This window comes from Panthera pardus, unplaced genomic scaffold (genome assembly GCF_024362965.1).
Source record: "Panthera pardus isolate Hobbes unplaced genomic scaffold, ASM2436296v1 HiC_scaffold_12, whole genome shotgun sequence".
Taxonomy (NCBI): domain Eukaryota; kingdom Metazoa; phylum Chordata; class Mammalia; order Carnivora; family Felidae; genus Panthera; species Panthera pardus.
In genome coordinates this window covers 56,745,393-56,765,107 of record NW_026526677.1, presented here as the reverse complement: position 1 = coordinate 56,765,107, position 19,715 = coordinate 56,745,393, and the positions used below count along the sequence as shown (strand labels likewise).

At 35.9% G+C, this 19,715-nt stretch overlaps 1 protein-coding gene across 7 annotated transcripts in view; it reads left to right on the top strand.

Moving 5' to 3' along the window:
- Positions 1-19,715, top strand: part of FCHSD2 (FCH and double SH3 domains 2) — a 300,305-nt gene that overhangs the window by 56,398 nt on the left and 224,192 nt on the right. For 5 of the 7 annotated variants that reach the window (XM_019449723.2, XM_053900073.1, XM_019449722.2 and 2 more), the window contains exon 3: positions 2,432-2,477. The exons of the other annotated variants lie outside the window; for them this stretch is intronic. In XM_019449723.2, coding sequence (XP_019305268.1) covers positions 2,432-2,477 — 46 coding nt within the window. The remainder of the gene's footprint in view (positions 1-2,431; positions 2,478-19,715) is intronic. 7 annotated transcript variants of the gene reach the window in all.

The window sequence follows — 19,715 nt, the reverse complement described above, 5'->3', positions numbered from 1 at the left end:
GGGGTGCACTGATGCTGCCTTGCACAACAGTGGAGAGTTTTGTGCTGGCCCAGGAAAAGATCAAAATTTAAAATTTGAAGTTCGGTTTCTACTGAATGCATATCACTTTTGCACCATTGTAAAGTCAAAAAATTGTAAGTTGAACCATTGCAAGTTGGGGACCATCTGTGTTGTAATGGAGTAGTATTGTAATTATAATACAGCATATATGGGTAAACATTTTCATGTAAAAACATAGTATACTATATATACATTAATCTGTAACTTTTCTGTTTACTTAACATTGCGTCTTCTTGTAAAGTTGATGCAGTAGAATTTACTAAGTAATCCATGTTTTCTCCTTTGAATCAAAATGTCTTCTTTTTCAGTTACTAAATTTTTGTGTATTTAGGTGCATTTCTGACTTCTGTTTCATTATCTTTCTGTTTATTCATGTTCCGTTACTAAGCTATCTTAATTATTGCCACCTTATTAAATTAGTTTTTATTATGTGGTGAAGGTAGGTCTTTTTAAATACTCTTTTTCAGAATCTTAATAACTGTTCTTAAGTGTTCATTTTTTCCATGTGAACTTTATAATCAACCTATTTAGGTAAAAGAAAAATGCTTTTGAAATATGGCAAACTTAACTCTCCAACCTTTGGCAACCACTAATCTACTTTATGTCTCTGTAGGCTTGCCTATTCTGGGACATTCTGTATAAATGAAATCATGTAATATGTGTCCTTTTATGTGGCTTCTTAGCATAGTGTTTTCCAGGTTCATCCATACTGTATCATGTATCAATATTTCATTCCTTTTTTGAATAATATTCTATCATATGATATAGCACATCTTATTTATCTGTTCACCAGTTAATGGACTTTTGGGTTGATTCCACTTTCTGGCTATTATGAATAATGTTGCTATGAACATTTGTTTACAAGTTTTTATATAGACAAGTTTTCTTGGGTATGTACCTAGGAATAGAACTGCTGGGTCAATATGGTAACTCTATGTTTAACTTTTTGAGGAACTCCTACACTATGATTTTCTAAAGCAGCTGCATCATTTTATATTCTTACCAGCATTGTATGAGAGTTCTAATTTCTCTACGTCTTTGCCATCGCTTGTTCTTGTCCATCTGTTTAATTATAGCATCCATTAATATTTTTAAAGATGTTTATGAGAAACTGATGTTGAATTTTAACAAATGCCTTTTCATCTTCTATGGAGATTATGAGAAGATTTTTTTGTTCTGCTCTCTTGATACTGTGAATTATAACAAATAGGTTTCTAATATTAATGATGTTGATTTTGAATAGTTGTCAACTTGGATTTGTTTTCTTTCTTTAGAACAGAAAATTACTTAGCAGACATGTAATTGTTTCATAACAACTAAAAATCCACCGAGAATTTTAAAATTAATTGATACACACATTCAGAATAAGAGTTCCCATTTTCTTGGAGACTTCACTTGAACATCCTTATTTTAAGACGAGTTACATCTAGGCTTTCAAGCTAAATAAATAAACACTGAATGCTAAATGAATACTACTACTGAATAAATAGCTTAAATGTTTGCTTTCATGTTTTGTGAAATATTAGAAAATACTACCTCCTTCAAAATATGGGTAAGTTTTCAGGTTTTTTGTTTTTTTTTTGAGAGCGAGTGAGCACAGGTGGGGAGAGCCTCACTCCCAGGGCAGAGCCTGATGCAAGGCTCAGTCCCACGACCCTGGGATTACTGACCTGAGCTGAAATCAAGAGTCAGACACTTAACCGACTAAGCCACCAAAGCGCCCCAGTTTTCAGATTTTTTAATGATGAAAGTATAAGCTAGTTCATTTTAGTTTCTTCTGCCTGGGTATTTATGATAGGTGAGAAGATAACATATATATATACATATATATATGTATATATATATATTTTTTTTTTTAATTTATTTTTGAGAGAGAGAGAGTGGGAGGGAGAGGGCAGGGAGAGGGGGAGAGAGAGAGAGACAGAGAGAGAGAATCCCAAGTAGGCTCTGCACTGTGAGCGCAGAGCCTCATGTGGGGCTTGAACTCATGAACTGTGAGCCAAAAACCAGAATTGGGTGCTTAACCGACTGAGCCACCCAGGCGCCCCAAGCACTTAATATATTTTAAATAACTAAATTTTACTCTGTCATTTGACATGGGTACTGTTATAACTATCCCCATTTTGAGTCACAGAGAAGTCAAGTGACTTGACCAAGATCATACGGCTACTAAGTGGTAGAGCCAGAATTTGAATGTAGTTTTTCTGAGTCCAGAGCCTTTTGTCAGCAGTGTTCCTAGAACATAAGATGAATAAAATATTGTCCTTTCCCTGAACACAGTTTTTACCAGGTAGTATCTGAGGATGTGTTGATAAATTTACATAAAATTATTGTTACACTTCTGCTAATGAATTTTTATTTGTGTTTTTAGGACATTCAGTCAGAAGAAGGCTGCTATTGAAAGAGAGTATGCACAGGTAAGCTTGGAAATTGAGGTGACCATTCTAGGTATACCTCTTCTTTGGCTTAAAGGCAGATATACTCATTAGAGAGAAACTTGTTATCCCTGCATCCTGTTTTTCTTCTTACTTCTGACTATCTCACTTTGATTCTCTCTTTACTCCATTTGAATCTCTAGATGAGGAGCTAAGTTGCTCCTTACTACAATGAAGGTTATGAACTTTTGGAGAGAAGATAATATTTATAGCAGTTGTAAGGTATTTACAAATATAAATAATAATGCATATACTTTATAAGTATATATAGGTGACTCTCGAACAACATGGGCTTGAACTATGTCCACTAATATGTGGGGTTTTTTTGGATAAATATATGTACAGTACTGTAAATGTATGTTCTCTTCCTCATAGTTTTCTTAATAACAGTTTCTTTTCTCTAGCTTACTTTATTGTAAAAATACAGTATATAACATAAAATATATGCTAACTGCTTATGTTATCAGTAAGTCTTCTGGTCAATAGTAGCAATTAGTGGTTAAATTTTTAGGGAGTCAAAAGTTATATGGGAATTTTTGACTACATTGGGGGTTGGCATCCCTAATTGCTGCATTGTTCAAGCGTCAGCTGTATATTCATTCTCTTACATATCCCATTCTTTGCAGTCTTATGGAAGGTTTATTTTGTTCAGTCAGGCATTTATTTAGGTCCCTATTGACAGAGAATGATGTACTTTGAATGGATGACATAGTTCTATTTCTAGGGAAATTTAAGCATTTCATTCTTTTATTTATTTATTTAAATTTTTAAAAAATGTTTATTTATTTTTGAGAGAGACAGCACATGAATGGGGGAAGGGCAGAGAGAGAGGGAGACACAGAATCTGAAGCAGGCTCCAGGCTCCGAGCTGTCAGCACAGAGCCCGATGTAGGGCTTGAACTCATGAACTATGAGATCGTGACCTGAGCTGAAGTCAGACTCTCAACCGACTGAGCCACCCAGGCACCCCTTTTCATTCTTTTATTTTAATTAGAATCTTATTTGCTCCCAGATAACTAAATGTGCCAAGAAAAAATTATGTTGATATATCATTTTATAGATATGTAAGAAATAATAATTACCTTTCCTTGTACAAAAATAGTATGACATGATTTGGAAATTTTGGCCCTTGTAAGCAATTGCTTTCTTTGTGGAATAGAATTCTAAAATCGATCTCCTCCCACTCCCAAAATTATAAAAGTTGTATGTGAAACAAAATTTAAAAATACAGGAAAGCATTAGAAGGAAATGCTGTACAGGGTAACTACTTATGGCTGCTGTTGTTATTCTTATAAATAGTGAAATTGGGATATGATTTTTTTTGTGTTTTGTCAGATTTTGATTTTAATTTTTACTCTGATTTCATTGTAGTTAACAAGGTAACTGTGTTTTATTTGATAGTCTTAGATAATTATCCGTTTCTTGAAAACTAGATAGATTCATTAATTCAGTTGTTAGTTATTGAGTGGTTATTAATCAGGTGTTTTACATAATGAATTAGCATCAGTTCTAGAAATTAGTGTTGAACCTTATTCTGTGCTTATATAGGAAGTATTAGTAATGATGGGTAAAATTTATTGAATCCTTGTGCCAGGCACTTTGCTGATTATTTTACATTATGTTATCTGGTTTAATCCTCTCAATAAACCTGTGAAATAGGGACAGTTATCATGCTCTTTACAGATATGTTTCCCCTGGGATCAAAGTATATGATCTGTTCTTAAAATTTATATGAAGTGGAAAATTTTTGTGTGACCTATTCTTCTGTAACATGATTTAAAAGTTTAATAATAAAATAAGTAGGATAGGTTCATGGTTAAAGATATAAGACAGTACATTAAATTGTATGAAAATCAGCAGTCCTTTGTCCCAATTGCAATCACCACCCTTGGAGAAAAGATTAAAGGTAGACAACTGTTTTGGTTTTCCTGGTGATCATTTCCGTATCTTTAAATAATGTGCTTATAACTGATTCATGATTTGTCAACTCTAGACATTATTGCTGGATTACTTCTTATAATAAATGAGAAATTAGCTTCCTAAGCCATTCCTTTTTGGCCTACCCTTTCCAATGTAATACAGCACTATTTTAGTGGCTTTGTTATTTTTCTCACTCTAAGTGGTATTTTTAGATTTCTATCTTTTGTTCAATTAAGGGCATATATGTGTTTTTATGTGTGTTTGTAAGTGTGTTTATAACGTATTTATGATATTTATATGTAGATGTATGTACTTTTTGTGTATATATGTATGTATATGGTAAAGTAGAATTGCGTTTAGAGAGCAGTCTAATTTATTCTTGAAAATTTTCTTTAAATGTCTTTTAAGTAAATTTTACCTGGTTTTGTTTATACAGTTCTATATAATAATGTATAAATGGTATATGGCACCTAATAATATATAGTTCAAAATTTCATGTGATAATATTCAGAAATTAAAATGTTTTGGTATCTCACTGATTGGGACATTTGAGCATTTATGGAGAGTTAGGGTGCTGATTCTTCTTGTTATTTGTCATATTTTCATTTCAGATGATTTTTGTCAGTTCTTACTCTGCAATGTTTTTCCAGTTAATTTTCCAATTCATTTCTTGTGCATATAGACAAAGCTATCTCTACACTCTTTTTTTAGTCGCCTCAACAGTGTTTTTACTTCTTGTCAATAGAGGAGAAACCCCTGAAATGACTGACATTCTGTCTGTGGATTTTGCCAGTTTACACTGATTATGTCAGGCTTATTATTTGCATTTGCTTTCTGAGGACATAACTCTCATTGGTGATAGGGTGTGGTCATAGAGGACAGCTGGACTATTTAAATTATTTCTTTTTCTTTCCTTCTCTGGCTCAGTATAGAGTTGAAATTTGGGGGAGTAGATCTTAAAAATGGAAATGGGGTACTTGGCTACCTTAGTTGTAGAGCATGCAACCCTTGATATCGGGGTCATGAGTTCAAGCCCCATGTTGCTTAAAGATTTAGAAATTGAAATATTACATATATACAGTAAGATGGATAAATATTCAGTATACTGTTTGATAAATTTTTATGAAGTGAACACAGCCTTGTAACTACTATTCAGATTAAGATGTAGAACATTACCAGGGTCCCAGAAGCAGTTATTACTCCTACCTTCCAGTGGTAACCAGTACACTGATTCTTACCAGAATAATTGTTACTTTGGATTTCTTACTGTTTTTGAATTTAAATTAAATAATATCATGTACTATGTACTCTTCTGATTTCTTTCATTCAGCATTAAGTTTTGAGCTTCATATATGTTGGATATGTAGATTCATATCTGTTAGGTATACCTAGGTGTAGAACTAGGTATATACTGGGTCACCAGGTATATATGTATATTAGCACTTAAGTAGTTATAGCTAGTTTTCCAAAGCGATTGTACCAGTTTACATGCTTAGCAGCAATGTATGAAAGTTTCAGTTGTCCACATCTTTGCCAAGAATTGGTATTGTCTGAAATTAAAAAGTAACATTCTTTTTAATTTTTAATGTTTATTTAATGTCAGCACAGAGCCACAGAGCCGGACGTGGGGCTCAAATTCAAGAACCGCACAGTCATGACCTCAGCCGAAGTCGGATGCTTAACCGACTGAATCGCCTAGGCGCCCCAAAAAGTATACGTTCTGTTGAATGTATAATAATATCATATTTTCTTTTTAATAAGCCATTTAAAAATTGATGTATAACATGCATACAGAAAAATGTGTAGATCCTAAGTGCACAGCTCCATGAATTTTCAGTGAACACACCCCTATAGCCAGTATCCTGGTCAAGAAACAGAACCTGGATGGCTTAGTCATTTGAGTGTCTTGACTCTTGATTTCAGCTCAGGTCATGATCCTGTCGTGGGATCGAGCCCTGCTTCAGGATCTGTGTTGGGTGTGGAGGCTGCTTGGGATATATTCTCTCTCTCTCTCTCTCTCTCTCTCTCTCTCTCTCTCTCTCACCCTCACCCTTTCCCACACTCACGCATGCTCTCTCTCTCTCTCAAAAAAAAAAAAAAAAAGAACAGAATATTAACACCACCCCAAAAATCCCTCTTGTGCTCCCCCTTTACTGCCCTCACTCTTACACAAGTATTCACTATACTGTTTTCTTATACAGCCTTATTGAATTATATACCACGTGAAACTATCATCACAATTAAGATAAGAACATGTCTATAGCTACCAAAAGATTATAATGTCTCATTATAATCCTTCCCTTTCACTCACTCTTCAGTAGTCATCTTTCCCCCATTATTACTCAGGCAATCTCTAATCTACTTTCTATCACTATAGATGAGTTTGCATTTTTTAGAAGTTTAATTCCATATAAGTAGAATTATATGTACTCTTTTTTGTTTGGCTTCTTTCATCAACATAATTATTTACAATTGCATAATTATTTCAGTTATGTTGTATCAGTAGGTCATTTCTCTTTTTTGCTGAGTAGTATTGTATGGATTTCCACAATTTGTTTATCCATCACTTCTTTTTTTTTTAAATTTATTTCTTTTGAGAGAGAGAGAGAAAGAGAGAAAGTGTATGTGTGCGTGGGAGGTACAGAGAAAAAGGGAGAGGGAGAGAGAGTCCCAAGCAGGCTCTGCACCAGCAGCACGGAGCCCCACACAGGGCTTGAACTCAGGAACCATGAGATCATGACCTGAGCCAAAGTCAAGAGTTAGACCCTTAAGCGACTGAGCCACCCGGGTGCCCCTATGCATTCACCTCTTGATGGATATTTGAGTTGTTTCTATTTTTAGATATTAGAAATAAAGCTACTATGAACATTTTTGTGTATGAAATGGTTTCATTTTTCTTTGGTAAATACATTGGAGTATAATGGCTGGGTCTTTCTTAAATAACTGCCAAACTGTTTCCAAAGACATGGTACTATTTTATGTTCCCATCAGCAGTATATGAGAGTTATCAGTTGCTCTACATCGTCCCCAACACTGCATATAGTCTTTTCAATTTCAGATATTGTAATAGGTTCATAGTGATATTTATTGTAGTTCTAATTTGCATTTACATAACAGTTAATGTTAAGCATCATTTTCATGCATTTATTTGCTATTGGTACATACTTGCAATACATATTGGTACATTTTTGGTGAAGCTTTCAAATCTGCTAATTAAAAAAATTAATTATTTTTATATTTAAAAATTTTTATTTTCTTCTTATTTTCTTATTTAAGAAAACTTATTTTCTTATTTAAGAAAACTTTTCATTATGAAAAATTTTCAAGCATATGTGAAAGTAAGAATTAGAACACTGAATTCTTATTAGCTGTAACGCAGCCATAGCTATTACCTACATCACCAAACATTTCATTTATAGCTTCCTGCTTGCTGTCCCTTGCTAGTTACTTTTTAAAAATACTTCTGAGAGGCGTAATTTATGTATCATTGAAAATCATCTGTTTGTGGGGCACCTGGGTGGCTCAGTTGGTTGGGTGTCCGGCTCAGGTCATGATCTGGCAGTTTGTGAGTTTGAGCCCTGTGTTGGGCTCTGTGCTGACAGCTTGGAGCCTGGAGCCTGCTTCAGATTCTGTGTCTCCCCATCTGTCTGTACACCCCCCAAAATGCCCGCGTGCTCTCTTGAAAATAAACAAACATTAAAAAGAAAATCATCCATTTGTAATTAAATGTTTTTTTTGCAAATTTATAGATTTATGCAATCATGAGCACAGTTCAGTTTTAGAATATTTCTGTGAATCCAAGTTTTCTGTACTTGTTTGTAGTCAATCTCTGTTGCCCAAGGCAACCGTCAGCTTTATGGCTCTATAAATTTGCCTTTTCTGGACATTTCAGAAAAATATACTCCTACAAAATACAGTCTTGTCTGGCTTTCGCTTAGGAAATTTTTTTTTCCAAATGTTTTTGAAGTTCATACATGTTTTATCATGTATCAGTAACTCATTCCTTTTACTGGTGAATAATATTCCATGGTAGGGATACACACACACACACACACACACACACACACACACACACACTACTTGTTTATCCATTCACTAATTGGTAGGTACTCGGATTGTTTCTAGTTTGGGCTATTATGTATAATGCTGCTATAGACATTCACATAGTAATCTTTAATTGGACCTATGTTTTCATATTCTTGGGTGTATACCTAGAACTGGAATTGCCAGGTCATTTTGGTAAGTTTATTTTTAACTTTTTAAAGAAATAGTCAAACTGTTTTCTATATTGGCTGTATAATTTGCACTACCATCAGCAGTGTATGAAGGTTCTAATTCATCCATGCTCTTGCCAATACTTCTCATTGTCTTTCTTTTTAAAGTTTGTTTATTTTGAGAGAGAGAGAGAGAGATAATGAGAAGGGGAGGGGCAGAAAGAGGGAGAGAGAGAACCCCAAGCAGGCTCCATACCATCAGTGCAGAGCTTATCTCGGGGCTCAATCTTGCAAACTGTGAGATCATGACCTGAGCTGAAATCAAGTGTCCGATGCTTAAATGACTGAGCCACCCCAGCACCCATCTTTCTGATTATAGCCATTATCATGGCTGTGATCATTTTGCCACTGTGAACTGTGAACATTCTTGTGTGTGTCTTTTGGTGACTGAATGTAGTCTATTGGGTATATAACTAATGAGTGGATTTGCTGTGTCATATGTATTTAACTTTAGAAGATTTTTTGAAATGCTTTTCTAAAGTGATTATTGTTATTTACACTTCTACCAGTTGTGAATGAGAGCTGTAGTTGATTTAAAACTTTGCTTTTGGGGGCATCTGACTCTAGATTTTGGCTCAGGTCATGATCTTGGGGTTCTTGGGTTCAAGCCCCAAGTGCTTGGGATTCTTTCTCTCTTTGTCTCTCTGTTCTTCCCCTGTGCTCGCTCACGTATGCTGACTGCAGTTGTGACATGTTGTCAATGGTTAGATATGCCCTGATTTCAGAGATCTTAAAATGCTTAAAAAAATATGTATCTTTTTTTATTTAAAAAATTTTTTAAATGTTTGTTTAGTTTTTGAGAGAGAGAGACAGAGTGCGAGCAGAAGAGGGGCAAAGAGAGAAGGAGACACAGAATCCAAAGCAGGCTCCAGGCTCTGAGCTATCAGCACACAGAGCCTGATGCGGGGCTGAAACTCATAAACCGCGACATCATGACCTGAGCCAAAGTCGGATGCTTAACTAACTGAGCCACCCAGGCGCCCCTAAAAAAATACGTATCTTAAAAAAATTTTTTTAAATGTTAATTCGTTTTTGAGAGAGAGAGAGAGAGAGAGAGAGACTGAGCACAAGCAAGGGAGGGGAGAGAGAGGGAGACACAGAATCTGAAGTGGGCTCCAGGCTCTGAGCTGTCAGGATAGAACTTGACGCAGGGCTCAAACCCACAAACTGCGAGATCATGACCTGAGCTGAAGTTGGATGCTTAACCATCTGAACCACTCAGGTGCCCCTAAAAAATATGTATCTTAATAGAATTGATTAGTTATCTTCTTTTTTTATTCAGGCTATGTAGAGATTTCATTGTTTGAAGAAAAGTTGAAATGGTGGGGGGGACATTAAGAAAGGATGCTCCTACTGGCTTTTTTCTTTTATCGCCTGAGGAATATGTTGCAAAATAAAATATTCATAACATTATATATATATATATATATATATATATAATATTCATATTGGACTTTTGTCTTGATTTGGGGGGGCTGTATGGGAGTAGATATCTAAATACTTTATTTGTATGTATTGTTATAGCCACTGGCTACATATTTTTCAATTTATGGACAAGAAATGGGACACTAATTCAAAGGAAGAAATTTTCTATCTGAAATAAATCAAATTAATGAACTGGGAAAATTACTTCCCTGACTTTTTTTTCTTCCTTCATTTTTGAAAGGAAAATGATGACCATTCTCCCTTCCATTCTTTTCAGGCTACACAGATATGCTAAGGAGTATGAAACTGCTTCTCAGTCTATGTGTACCTGTATAAGATGGTCTTTATTGTTTTACTGTCTTAGATAGTTTTCCTAATCTCCGTGAATTGTTGTAATCTAGCTTTGTTAAATAATGGATTTCCCTAGTAGAAAGAGGGTGATGAATTAAATTTGTGGGCCTTTGCACATGTAGTATTAGATATCCCAAGTCCTACGTCTCTGGGAAATAGTATGAGATAAAGTAATGGGAGGATCTTCTTGCCTTTGGGAAACATTGTAAAAATTCTCCCACTATGAGAACATCTACTGTTTCATTAAAACAACTACTTAACTATTTTATTATGCCAGAATTTTTAAACAACTATCTCTTGAAGTCTTAAAAATTTTTTAAAGTCTTTAAAAATACAACAATAATTCAGATTTTATAATATAAATCCATGCAGTAGGGTTGACTTTATTGAAATTTGCTTTATAACCCAAGTTATCTAAAATGTATTTCTAACAAGAATCAGTTAACAGTTACTACTTTAAGCCATAAGAGATTTACAAAAATTTCCATTGTGTTAACTGATTTTAGATTTTGGAATTTTTTTACTGAATTGAATAGAAATATCATGAAGATATTTTCCTTTAATCTTTTGTTTGGAGAAACTGCAAATCTACAGAAATGTTGAAAGAATTATATACTGAAGAATAATGTTAATTGCCTCTCTATATTTTTAAGTTTATTTATTTATTTTGAGAGAGACAGAGACAGCATGAGTGGGGGAGGAACAGTGGGAGAGGGAGACCAAGAATCTCAAGCAGGTTCCACACTGTCAGCACAGAGCCTGATGCAGGGGTCCAAGTCACAAAACCATGAGATCATGACCTGAGTTGAAACTAAGAGCCAGACCTTTAACTGACTGAGCCACCCAGGCATCTCTAATTGCCTCTGTATTAACCTAGTTACTAACATTTTGCTATATTAATGTCAGTACACATTTTTTTTTCTAAGCTGGATTGAGAGTAAGTTTCAGTCATCATCCTTCTCTTCTACATATTTCACTTTGCATCTTCTGAGAACAAGACCATTTTTCAAAATATAATGTTATCATCACGTCAAAGATAATGAATAATAATTCTGTAATATCAAATATGTAGTTTATATTCAGATTTCCTCATTTATTCTCGAAATGTCAAAAGCAGTTTTCCCAAGATCCAATTAAGGTTTGCACATTGCATTTGGTAGATAATGTTTCTTGATTTTATTTAGAATATTTCCTCCACTTTTTTTGTTTTTCATAACATTAACTCTTTGATAAGTCTGGTCATTTGTATTATAAAATGCTTTTTTGTATTTGGAATTTTTTATATTTGGGATTTTTTGTTTCTTTCCTTCATGATTAGCTTTACATTAAATATGAGCAGAAATACTATGTAGGTGATATTGGGCCTAATAAGATTTTATAGTTTCTCTTAGTGACTTGGATAGATTAGAATGCAACATCACTAATACTACCATTTTTCAAGCCTGCTTGAATCTATAATAACGATGATAGGTTTTTGTCTTTTATTTTCAAAATTGTCTCAAACTATGTATTTTTTTTTTTTTTTTTGCTATATTACATATTTCTGGTGCTCTAAGAAATGAAGTTTTGTTATGTTAAAGTTTTGGCAAGGCATAATTGGAGAAAAATCAACATTTGAGAATTTAATTTTAACTTTTACATTTCAGATTAAGCACTAATGTAAAAGCCAATATATGTTCTTAACCATTACATGTAGATGCATTTAAAAATCAACTGAGGGGTGCCTCAGTCAGTTGAGTTAATCCGACTCTTGATTTGGCTTGGGTCAAGATCCCAGGGTCGTGGTATTGAGCTCTGCTCTGCATCTGGCTCTGCTCTGAGTGTGGAGCCTGCTTAAGATCCTCTCTCTCCCTTTTCCTCTATCCCTCTCCCTTGATCACATGTGCGCATGCTGTCTCTCTCTCAAAAATAAATAAACATCTAAAATAAAATTAAAAAACAAAATTTAAAAATCAACTGAAAATTATAATTTGCCCTTATTGTGGGAATTTCCTTTAGAGAGTCTGGTACTTGTTAAGTTGAAAGTATGTAAAACATCTTTGTTACCAATTGTCTAATGATAATTTTGGTAATGACACTGTTACAGCCTTCCTTTTCAGAAAATTCCATAGTTTTCCTATTATTTGTTGTTGGTACATGACCTATATGGTCAAGACTACCACAAAAAGAAATGGAATTGCAATTTATATAAGCACTTTTATTTTCTTTATGTATTTATGTATTTATTTTAATTTTTTAATTTAATTTATTTTAAAAAATTTTTAGTGTTTATTTTATTTTTGAGAGAGAGAGAGAGAGAGACAGAGTGCAAGCAGGGGAGGGACAGAGAGAGAGGGAGACACAGGATCCAAATCAGGCTCCAGGCTTCCAGCTGTCAGCACAGAGCCCGGCACAGGAGCTTGAAGTCAGGAACTGTGAGAGCATGACCTGAGCTGAAATTGGCTCTTAACTGACTGAGCCACCCAGGTGCCCCTTTAATTTTTTTTTGAGAGAGAGCACACATGTGCATATGAGAGAATGCAAGCAGGGGAGGGGTAGAAGGAGAGAGAGAATCTTAAGCAGGCTCCTCCACCAGCACAGAGCCCCATGCCACTATCTCCATCTTAGCATGAGATCATGACCTGAGCTGAAATCAAGAGCTTAATCGACTGAGCCACACAGGTACCCTTATTTGAGCACTTTCAATCTCCTCTATCAGTTTCAATGTTAAAACAGCCTTTAAAAGTATGGTGGTCGTGTTTTGGTTCCTTTTTAATATTTTAGTCTGGTGGTTTGCCTCTGTCAGGAGCTCAATCTTGTGAATGTTGTTATTTCTTTAGTTAGATATTAAGAGAATCTATGTACTAGAAGGGTTCACTACATTTAATTTTTTTATAAAGTACTGTTTTTAAATTAGAAGGTTTTTAAAAGATATACCAGTTTCCATGTGTTGAGAAATATTTATCCAACACTCTTCTAGGTACTGTGACACTACCCAAAAAAGTCCTAAAGCTTAGAGAGCTTACGTTCTATCGGTGTGTTGTCTTCCAATTAAATATATTAATTTCTTTTCCTTCAAAGGCACTGATATGGCATTATAACCAATTGTAAAAGAATGCCCTCTATAGAATTATATTACTAGTTGCATAATATTGTCATCCTCTGTGCAAAGGATTGATTGGCCAAAAGGGTTGAATATTATTTGTGAAATATAGAGAGCATACAGATAAGCCACCCCAATAGAGAAATATTATAAAGGAAAATAATTCAGATGGATTGATCATATGACAGCAATTTGAAAAACGTACCTTAAACATATGCACAGTAAACCTGTAATACATTTTTAGGGGGATGTTAGAAGAAGGAAAGACAATCATATTGCATAACCTTACTTACACCTAAAGGGATTTGAGCAATAAACTTTTTCAAGTTTCTTGGTACTTTCAGTTTCCTACAAGAGTATTAATGCTTTATTTTTAAGCCTGGTTTGTGAAATTCACTTTGTAATTCTCCAGAAATAACAGATGTGTTGCATATCTATTTATCCAAACAGAAGAAATGAATCTCTGAAAACACAGAAGCCATGTAAGAGTCACTAAACAACCTTAAATATTAGGGTAAAATCAAGTCTGGCTTTTGACTGCATTTAACTTACCACTTGAGGTGTTGGTAAAATCATTTGCAGTATTCAAACTGAAAATGCTAAAGGCAAGTTCTGTGTATTAATTTATTTCCTGTAGTCTTTGGCAGAATGCTGCTAGTGAAAGAAGGATACAAAAGGTTACTGTGGCTAGAGAGAAGGAGCAGGAAAAGATTGTGGACTTTAAGGGCGGTTCCTTGCCTGAGGACAAACGGAACAAATATGGACACCCTGTCAAATAGCCTGTGGTGACACACTGTTGCGCCTAAAGTTTTTGCTATTTTTATTCTTTTGAGAAAGAAGTTTATGAAGAGTTGGGCATACTACCCAAGAAGTTAGTGTTATGTGTATGTGGTGGGATTCTTTTTTGGTAAATTTCATCAGCATAGAAATTTAAAATGTAACTTAATTTAGCCTTGTGCAGTTAGCTTTCTGGCCATTGCTGTTACAGAAGATTGGCAAAATTGTTTGAAATGGTGGACTATATACTTGGAGCTTTTTGTTCTACCAGTCTCTTCCCGTAGAACAATGAGGATAACTATCTGGAGAGAAGATTGAGGATTATTTTCTGTGTTTATGTTGATTCTTAATTTTATTTATTTATTTTTAAATTTCTTAATGTTTATTTTTGAGAGAGAGAGACAGACAGACAGACAGAGATAGGAGCCTGAGCGGGGGGAGGAGCAGAGAGAGGGAGACACAGAATCCAAAGCAGGCTCCAGGTTCTGAGCTGTCAGCACAGAGCCTGACTGTGGGGCTCAAACTTATAAGCCTTTGAGCTGTGAGATCATGACCTGAGTTGAAGTTGGATGTTAACCGACTGAGCCACCCAGGTGCCCTGTCTGCTCTAATCTTTATTATTTTCTTCCCTCTGCTAGCTTTGGGTTTAGTTTGTTCTTTTTTTTCTGTTCCTTATATTCCCCCCGCCCACCAGGGCTACTGGCTGCTTGGTTTATTTTCCACTTGGTGCAAGGCACATGGTTACAGGGTGTTGGGAAGGCTTGCCTGTGGCTTGGGTAGTAAAAAGTGGCATTTTCTCAACTTCCTTTTTGGTGTTTTGTTATTTTGATGTAAAAGAACCCAAGTACTTCTGCCACAGCCCAGCTAGTCTAGGAGGGGAGGGGAGGAGAGGGAAAAGAGGGAAGGGAGGGCCTCTGATGAGCCTAGAGCCTCCTGAAGCCTGACAGGGGCCCCTCAGGACTGGGGCCCGGTGTTGGCTTTGCCAGGCTGGCCACCAGGCTGCTTCCTCATGGCTTCCAGAGCCAGGTCTCAGGTGATCGAGCTGCCGAAGTCCTGGGGAGATTCCCAACGCTCTGGGGACTCCAACACTGTATCCATGAATGGGAGAGTGGACTTCCTGAAAAAGAAGCTTGCCCACCAGTGACCTCGGTCGGCCTTGGGGAGACGCCAGTAATAGTCGTGGGTGGCCACGAGTGAGCTGCTGGAGGAGATGACTGCCATGCTGTTGCTTGTGGGCCTGTGGAAACCTCTGTGGTGACCCCTTGCAGGCCTCGTTGTGCAATAACGGGTGGGAGGGACAGGGACACTAGGCCACGGAGCCCTTTTGCAGAGGAGACCCCCCAAGGCTGCTCCACGACCAAAGTGCATGCGGAGTCTCTGTTCCTTATGTTCTAAAGTTAGGTTGTTGATCTGAGATCTTTCTTGTATTTTAATATGTGCATTTATAGCTATAGGGGTGGCTAGGTGGCTCAGTTGGTTAAGCAGCCAACTTTGGTTCAGGTCATGAGCTCACAGCTTGAGGGCTCATGGGTTCGAGCCCTGCATCAGGCTCTGTGCTAACAGCACAGAGCCTGGAGCCTGCTCTCAATTCTGTGTCTCCCTCTCTCTCTGCCCCTCCCCTGCTTGTGCTCTGTCTGTCTGTCTCTCTCTCTCTTAAAAACAAATAAACATTAAAAACAAATTAAAAAACATTTTCCCTTTGGCACCGCTTTTGCTGTGTCCTGTAATTTTTAGTATATTGTGTTTTTCATTTTCATTATTCTCTAGATAGTTTCTAGTTTGCCTTACGATTTCTTCTTTGAACTAGTGGTTGTTTAAAAATGTGTTATTTCGGGTGCCAGGGTGGCTCAGTTGGTTAAGCATCTGACTCTTGATTTCGGCCCAGATGATGATCTCACAGTTGTAAGATTGAGCCCTGTATGGAGTTCCGTCCTGGGCATGGAGCCTGTTTAAGATTCTCTCTCCCTCTCTCTTTGCCCTGTCCCCTGCTTGCTCTTTCTCTCTCTCTCAAAAAGGGCATGTTTCATTTACACAATTTTGTGAATTTTTCAGTTTTCTTTTTTTTATTGATTTCTAACCTTTTCCCATTGTTGACAGGGAAGATACTTTGTATATCTATCTTTTAAAAACTATTGAGACTTGAGACTTCAATTTGTGGTGGCCTCTAATGTATGGTTTTTCTTGGAAAGTGACCTATGTGTGCTTGGGAATAATGTGTGTTCTGTTGTTATTGGGTACAGTGTTCTGTTTATATTTGTTAGGTCTAGTTAATTTTGTTGTTGTTTAAGTTTTCTCTATTTCCTAACATTCTATCTGGTTGTTCTGTTTATTTTTGTGAGTGAGATTTTGAAGTCTTTATTAATTTGGAGTATCTAATTCTCCTTTTAGTTCTATCAGTTATTGCTTCATATATTTTGATGATCTTTCATTAGGTACATGAACATTTATAATTAATAAGTATTCTCATTGTATTGAAACTTTTATTAATGTATGATGTTCTCTTTGTCTCATGACCTTTATTTATTTTTATTTTTTTGAGTTTATTTATTTTTGAGATAGAGGAGCGGCGGGGGGCAGAGAGAGACAGAGAGTCCCAAGCAGACTCCGCACTGTCAGCACAGAGCTCAGTGCAGGGCTGGAAACCATGAACTGTGAGATCATGACCAGAGCAGAAATTGAATTGGACGCTTAGCCAACCGAGCCACCCAGGCATGCCTCATGACCTTTCTTGACTTAAAATGTATTTTGTCTGATATTAGTGTAGCTCTCTTTTGGTTGCTATATGCATGCAATATCTTCTTTTTACTTTACTTCAACCTGTTTATGTCTTTGGATTTCAAGTGAGTCTTGTGTAGACAGCATATAGTTGGATCATGTATTTTTACCCATGCCAATCTGTTTTTTTATTGGAGTGTTTAATCCATTTATTAAAGTAATTACTGATAAGGACTTAATTATGTCATTGTGCTCTTTGTTTACTGTGTGCCTTATAACTTTTTCATTCCTTATTTTCTGAATTACTATCTTTTGTGTTTATTTCATTTTTTTGTAGTGAAATGTTTAAATTACTTTCTCATTTCCTTTTATCTATATTCTATAGCTATTGTGTTTGTAATTAGCAAGGGAATTACATTTAGCATCCTAAAGTTATGACACTCCTACTTGAATTTATACCAGCTTAACTTCAGTAATAGAAAAGCTGCTCTTTTAAGGCACCATTCCCACCCTTTTCACTTGCTAATATCCCATAATTACATTTTAATACATTGTATGTCCCAAAATATAAACAAGTAATTTTCAAAATGTATTTAGTCTTTTAAATTATGTAGAAAACAGGATTTGAGTTACAAATCAAAGTTACACTAATACTTGCTTTTATGCTGATAATTTTTTTCTTTAAATGTATCAGTCATGTAAATCATATACAAAACAAAAAGTATAGTTACAAATCATTGTTACAATAATACTGTATTTTGTAATTGTCCATATATATACCTTTAGTGAGATCTTTATTTCTTCATACAGCTTCAAGCTACTATCTGGTGTCCCTTCCTTCCACCCTGCAGGACTCCCTGGTGCATTTCCTGAAAGGCAGGTCTAGTGCTCACAAACTGTCTCAACTTTTGTTTACTTGAGAATGTCTTTAATTTCTCCCTCATTTTGAGGGACAGTTTTGCCAGATACAGAATTCTTAGTTGACAGGTTTTTTCTTTTAGCACTTTGAATATATAGAACCACTGTCTTCTGGCCTTCAGAGTTTTTGATGAGAAGTCTGTTAGCATTCTTTCTTTTTCATTCATTCATTCATTCATTCATTCATTTTTAAACTATTATTATTATTTTTTATTTTAGAGAGCAGGAGTCAGGGAGAAGGGCAGAGGTAGAGAGAGAGATTCTCAAGCAGGCTCCACACTCAGCCCAGAGCCTGATGCAGAGCTTGATCCCATGACCCTGGGATCATGACTTGAGCCGAAATCAAGAGTCAGATGCCCAACCAACTGAGCCACCCAAGTGCCCCTACAAGAATTTCTCTCTTTGTTTTTTGACAGTTTAATTATAATATGTCTCAGTGTGGGTCTCTTTGAGACGTATCCTACTTGGAATTCATTGAACTTCTTGGATATTTATATGTCATTCATCAAATTTGGGAGGTTTTCAGGCATTCTTCAAATCTCTGTCCCATTCTTTCTTCTCCTTCTGGGACTCACATGATGCATATATTAGTCTGCTTGATGGTGTCACACAGGTTCCATAGGCTTTATTTACTTTTTTCCCAATCTTTCTCTTCCTCAGACTTGATAATTTCTATTGTCCTATTTTTGAGTTCACTGATGTTTCTTCTGCCTGCCCAAATTTGCCATTGAATCCCTCTACTGAAATCTTCATTTCAGTTGTATACTTTTCAGCTCCAGAATTTGTTTTTGGTTTCTTTTTAGGTTTTTTATTTCTTTATTGATATTTCCATTTTGTTCACACATTGTTTTAATTTCTCCATACTTTAGTTCTTTGAGCATTTGTAAGTCCCTTGTTTTAAAGACTTAGTCTAGTTTATACACTATAAGTTCTTTTTTTGGGAATAGCTTCTGTTGATTTAATTTTTTTCTATGAACAAGCCTTACGTTCTTTGTATGCCCTGTGATTTTTTTGTTGAACATGAGACATTTTAGTCTAATAATGTAACTCTGGACCTCTCCCCCTTACTCAAGGTTTAGTTTTTGTTTTTTTGATTGTCGTAGGCTCTCTCTGTGCTGAGAATCGGCCTGAGGGGTAAACTTAAGGTCTTACCAAGTTTTTTTCCTGAGGCTTTCCCTGTCCATACATGGTCACTTTCTAATTTTCCTGCATATGCATATTCTAGTCATGATCTAGTCATTCATTTGAATGTTCTAGTCGTTAAAGTCTAGCTTCTGAAAGGGAAAAAAAGCCAAAAAAAAAAAAAATGAAGGTGAGGAAAAGGGTGCTACTTCCTTAAATTTCCTGTAAATCATTTAGAGGGGCTTGCAACACTTGGGAGAGGTACAACAAAATGGCTGCCTTCCTCTTTGTCTCTACCTCTGTGATCAGAAGCAGCAGTTAGCAATCTAACAGATTTCCAATATTTGGAGGCGAGGGTCCTTTTTGCCCGCCTTGGTTTCCACAAGCTCTGTGCGAGCTTCTCCAGGAACATGTACACAGCTGTTTGCCATGTGTCTGGAGGATGAATAGCTGCTAATCTGCTAAGAGCTGAAATTGACTGAAATTGGCCAGAATTTACTCTTCCAAATCTTCCCCTGGAAGTTACAAGCCTTCAGCCTCTCCAGAGTTCCAAAATAGTTACAGCAGACAGATTCTGCCGCAATAGTTATCCTCTAGGTGGGGAGACAGATTCCTGGGGCTTCCTACTCCACCATC